This window comes from Choloepus didactylus, chromosome 2 (assembly GCF_015220235.1).
Source record: "Choloepus didactylus isolate mChoDid1 chromosome 2, mChoDid1.pri, whole genome shotgun sequence".
NCBI classification, from domain to species: domain Eukaryota; kingdom Metazoa; phylum Chordata; class Mammalia; order Pilosa; family Megalonychidae; genus Choloepus; species Choloepus didactylus.
In genome coordinates this window covers 62,540,308-62,546,307 of record NC_051308.1, presented here as the reverse complement: position 1 = coordinate 62,546,307, position 6,000 = coordinate 62,540,308, and the positions used below count along the sequence as shown (strand labels likewise).

General features: G+C 32.8%; 1 protein-coding gene across 2 annotated transcripts in view; it reads left to right on the top strand.

The window, feature by feature from the left end:
• The window catches only part of NEK7 (NIMA related kinase 7), a 141,660-nt gene that overhangs the window by 75,458 nt on the left and 60,202 nt on the right, over nt 1-6,000 (top strand). For both annotated transcript variants that reach the window (XM_037825096.1, XM_037825097.1), the window contains exon 3: nt 778-918. In XM_037825096.1, coding sequence (XP_037681024.1) covers nt 778-918 — 141 coding nt within the window. The remainder of the gene's footprint in view (nt 1-777; nt 919-6,000) is intronic.

Here is a 6,000-nt window from a genome sequence, read left to right as displayed (position 1 = left end):
GTCAAGTTATTGTGCAGACAGAAGATGGAATTCCCAGTCAGATTTCAAGTATATGGACTATCTGATAGTATTCATAATAATGAAGCTGTATTTTGTTGTTGAGATTGACAAGTCATTCAGGAGAAGAAGGAATTATATTTCTTAGATGTTATAGACTCTCCTAATATGTCAATTAAAAAAATTCTTTAAAAAGCATAATTTATAAATCCAGCCCCCCCCAAAGGAAGCTTAAAAAAAAACTACACTTAAAAAAATTTCTGATATCCATTGGATATATCTGAGACATAGTACTTTTTATTGTTAAGTATATGGTATTTTGTCATAGTGACAATTATAAATTAATATCAATGACTAAGAATCCTATAAATGAGCAGCATAACAAGTTGTCTCCCTTTATTTGATAGTTTTATTTTGCTTTTCTTTTTCCAATTATGGTATTTTTTCCAGGTTTCTATTCCCATTTTTTTTTTTATGCCTCAAAAAAACTTAACACTATCTAACATGTACTGTATATAATATATATATAAAATATCATAGTTACCTCATTTATTCTTTTTCTTCCCCACTAGAATGCAAGTTCCTCAAGTGCAGGGATTATTGTTGGTTTGGTTCACTGCTTTATCCCCAGTGTGTAGAACAGTACCTGGCATGAGCAGGTATTCAGTAAATATTTGTTGAATGAATAGGTGTCTGCAAGCTTACCTCTTATGAAAATTAGTGAGCTTTTCCTATTGTATATTGTGTGATTTAAAGTTTTTCTGACTTTTTTAATTACAGAAGGCCTTACGACCGGATATGGGCTATAATACATTAGCCAACTTTCGAATAGAGAAGAAAATTGGTCGTGGACAATTTAGTGAAGTTTATAGAGCAGCCTGTCTCTTGGATGGAGTACCAGTAGCTTTAAAAAAAGTACAGGTAAGATTATTTTAATTACATAAATCAATGTAAAATTATACCAACTGAATAATAGATAGAGAAAAGTATATCCCAAATGATTGATTAATGACAGCCTTCAGTTGAAAATGCTAAGAAAGAATAACATATTTTTAAAAGCTGAGTGTAGTACACAGTGGAAATTAACTTTTACTTTTAATATTACTTTAAACCTTTAAAATTTTAGCTGGTATTTTCACTCAGATTCAGCAATGATTCTAGGACAGCTTTTACAAACTAGATTTTAAGAGGCAGATTTGAGTTGTCACCATTACTTCTAATTGAATATTTAACTAGATGTTGAATCCTCAGCTGAGGCAACACAATAGGAAACTAGTCTCAAAGAATGTATTGCCTGAAGTTAATAAATGGCAGTTCAGATTAGGGTGAGGAATGTTACTAATGTAGAGAACTACACAGACAATACAGAATTAAAGGAAAATTAAGTGAACTCATTTCCTGGAAAATAAAAATAAATGAGTAGATATAATTAAAGGACTAAATTGCCTTTTAAGTTATGTTTTTAAAAAAACCATGTTATGTTTGTATCATCCTGGAATCGGCTTGTTCTTCAATCCTGACTTTTCTGTCTTTCTCGGGTTCATTTATCTTGCCCTGGTTCCTCTTACCAAGTCCCACTGAGCTGCCTGGGAGGCTCACTTGCCAGAGCCTGAACTAGATTGCTTGCCCTAACTAGATCCTCTGGCCTAGAAAGTACTTGTCTTTCTGCCTCAGAGTGTTTCTGACCTCATGCAGTTTAACTTCCCTTTTGCAGTTAAGGCAGTTATTGTTAATACCTGCCCATAGACTTCCCAGTTTGCTCTGTAACCCTGATATCTTTTTCATAATCTTCAGAGACCTTTGAAACCCAGACTTCCTCTTATTTTATTTAACCTCTTAACTTGGTTAGAATAGTGACCATGCATTTGTAACAGCCAGTATAGAGATGGGCAGTTTTTATTTACATTTTAAAAAGGAAATATTATTTATGAAAGTTTTTTATGGTATATGTGTTAGATATAAAGAATAATACAGATGTCCTCGTATCCACCATTATAAAACATTGTCTGCTACTCCCTTCCTTGCTAGGTAACCATGTCCTCAATTTTGTGTCTACCATTCTTCGCTTTTCTGTATCATTTTCCCAAATCTGGATGGATTTAAAAAAAGAATTATTGTTTACTTTTGCATTTTTGAACTTTATGTAAATTATCCATTATGTTTCTGCAACTTGCTTTTTCCACTCAACATCTTGTTTGAGCAATTCATCTATGTTGGTGCATGTGGCTTTAGTTTATACTTCTCACTGCTATATAGTATTGAGCTCTTATTGTTACTTGCTTTTAAGTTGTTTTGTATTATAAACAATGCTTCTGTGATATTCTTATATGTCTTTCCTGGTAAGCACATGAAAGTTTTTCTATTGACTGTGTGTCTAGGAATGGAAATGATAAACCAGAGGGGAAAAGCACATGGTCAGTTCTATAAGTTAATGAATATCCAGTTGTTTTCCAAAGTTGCACCAATTTATTCTCCTACCAATAGCATATGAGTTCCAGTCTTCTTTTTTGTGATACGCAAAAACAATACAGAAATGTGGATATTAGTGTTTATGAAACATATGACTTTTGGAATGATTATTCCCTTACAAAAGAACTCTAGTCAATTTAAAAATGTGTTTATTGAATTTCTACTAGGTACCTTTGAGCACTGAGGTAAATGTAGAAACCAGTGATATTATTCCTGTCCTCCAGGGGAGAAAGAGTCTGTCTAGAACAATTAAATGTTAAGGGTTGTGGCATGGATTCCTGATTTAAAAAGGAGTTCGCAGAATGGAAAAGTCAGTTAGAGCTATTGAAATTGGTGGAATTGGAACTTTAGCACGTCTGTGAATGTGAGACCAGATTGTGGGAGCATTGAAATCAGTCAGAGGAATTTAAATAGCAGGCAGGTAAGGATTCATTATGGATTCTTAAATAGGGTAATAGTCTTCAAAATTGGTTATTTTCAAAAATAACACTACAAAATCTACACACAGATTGGACTGGAGAGAAGATAGCTACTGATTTGCCGCAGGTAGTCAAAGCCAGAGGATGGATAGACTGAAAAAATCCATTTGAGTGTCTCCAGTGGGTTCTTTAGCTCCCTTCTCAGTGATTCTGTGTGTGAAAGAAAGACAAGGCAACTCTGTCTTTAGTGATTATTTGTTTCATCTCGGAACCTTGTCATTATAAATATTTAGAAAGAATAAAAAGAAAGGCAGGAAGAAGGAAGAAGACAAAAAAGGCTTTTCTAGATCCTCTTTTAGTAGCATTTGAATTATTTCTTCTGCTTGTATTTTCTTCCGTTTGATTGAATGGGCATGAGTTAATTTGCACAATTGTATTTCCACTCAGTTTTAATTGCATGTCCCGCCCTGCCTATTTTACTCTCTAATGAACTATATACTGCTGTGAGGAGTTAAAGTTTATCCTTTTGGATTATGTCATTCCTCTCTGCTCTAGTAAGTGTTGATATTGTGGCATATTCTAGTTTAAGCCTGACTTCTTTATAGAAGAGAGAAATAATGTTGTAAAGATATTCTTAACTTATTTAATTAGGAACAATGTTCTTAAACCTTTATGAGGAGAAATATATTTACATTTCAGATATGTTATTGATTCTTTTGATGTATTACACTTGTACTAAACCATAAAGCCTATGGTTTTTCCTTTTTTAAAGTCATCTCTGTGGTTGACAGTATTTGTAACCATACTATTTTCCTTTCTGATGAATCCCAGCCCAACTCCTTAAAAAATTTCCTAAAAAATCAATTATTGAATTTCCTCATGCAGCTTGTTATTTTAACGATACATTACTTGTCACTTGCCTCAAGACCTGCATTACTATTCCTTGCTCTTCTAGAATCCTTCCTGAATATTTTGATTGAGTTCATATGTTAAGTGTTTAGCTAAAGTATGCTGAAGTGTTCATTTCTCTGCTTTATAAATATTTAATGAGACATTCTAGAATTGCCATCCAGATTCCTCAGCTTGGTTTTCAAGGCCCTTCTTTGCTTTGTCCCACACCATCAATTTCACTTTTTCAGGGCCTTTAAAAACTGAATGTGCTTAGCTCTGGTGGCATTCCTATAGGTTTGCCTGTCAATCTACATACTACCTGTGCTTTGTCTGTATGTGGAAAGAGAGGTTGTACATGTACTGAATGCATGTCTTTGAAAGCACAAAGGTATCTGACAGCCTAAGTATATAACAACATTAATCAGTCTTTATGAAAATCTCCGCACTTCCCATCATTGTTTTACCAAAAGCGAGATGGTGTCTTAACTGATATAACAATTTTGAAATTCCATGTGCCAACTTTATTTCTCTCTCTCTGCCTTCTCCTTTGCTGCTTCTCCTTCTGCTACTCATTCAATTCATACCTCCAGTATTTACTGATCACCTGCTATTCATCAGTCAGTGACTAAGGCTTTGGGAATACTAAGATAAACTAATAGGACTCCAGTAGGAATGCAACAAAGACACCTTTATAATTGTGACACAGGCACCATAAGGGGAGCAGCCCTTAGGAGCACAGTGTGAGGGGAAGCTTGGGAAAGTCTTCATAGAGGCTCCATTAGGGATGTGAGTTGAGTCTCAAAACTGCAGTTCTCTGTTAGAAGATTTTCAAAGAATTGTTTTGATCTGGTACATCCAATCTATTTTATTATATTTAGTTCACTGATTAGAGCTAAATAATTGAAATCAATTTTTATTTTGTCAGTCTAATCACATGGTAGTATAGGAGTATGAATTTCAGGACTCACCATTTCTCAGTTCTTTGTTCTTTGTTACTCTAATTTTCTAACAGTAGGTGAAGTATTATGATCATAGTTCACGCCTGCTTAAATTCTCTTTGTTCACTCATGTTATGTGTCCAGATAACACTATTTTATTGTGCGTCATCCATTGTCAGTCAGTGAGAATATTTTTAGAATGTGAAGCACTTTATAGATATTTACAAACAAAAATAAAGTGATATATATTGTTCAAATTCACCTTTTAGATCCAGCAATCTCAAAAAAAAAAAAAAACTAACTTCCTGAAAGAAAGTGTTGATGTTTACTGTTTTACTTATATGTGATTGTTGTTTTCAAGCATTCATAAAAAAAATCACTTTTTGAAGTGTGTTAATGAGTGTAACTTGCTTTTATACAAATGTTAATTTTAGAATGTGGTTTTTGCATGTTTGCATTTAATTGGAAATTAGGAATATGTGGACAATGGGGGCTTCTTCTGTGACTCTACAGTGATCTTAATTTCATAAACTAAATAGCCATTCTGTTTCAATGTTCACTGTGATTATTGAATTCATCCTGCAGCTTTTATCAACTTCATCATTTAATTGATAAAGACTTTCTTTGAAACTTCCAATTGCTATTAGATAAATTGAAAATTAGGAAGTATTTATAAGAAGAATTCATTAGTTACATTTTAAAGAGTTGGAGAACAGCTTAGTAAATTAATGTTAGTTTGCTTCCCAAGGTGTTGTGGGCTTTTACCTTAAAAATTAAAGCTTCTTAATTTTATTTATTTGTACTTCCAGTTTTATTTTAGGTATTTCTAGGCATACAAAATATATAGTAAATTTTTAGTCTTGAATGTTTAGAGAATAGGGCATTTCAGTTAACACCATTTTGGGGTTATAATGAATTAACAGATGGCATAAATAGATTACTAATGTTAAAATATTTAAATTGAGATAATAAAGATCATTGAAATAATTTAGTCCTTTGTCCTTTTGTGATAGTTTACAATTTTTTTTTTCTTTAGTATCTTATGGTTAGGGTAATCATGTTTTGACTTTATGGTTTTATCTTTAAACTTTAAATTATAAACTCTTCTAGTGGCCAGACCCAATTGTAATGTAAAAGTCATTACAGTTGAGTTGACTTTTTATTTATGCTGTTGAAGATTGGTACTGTGTTCATTTAATATTTATTGAGAACCTACTATATGGCAGACAGTCTGCTTGACACTAGGGATACAATGATTGCTACCTTTTTTGAGTTCTACATTTTTG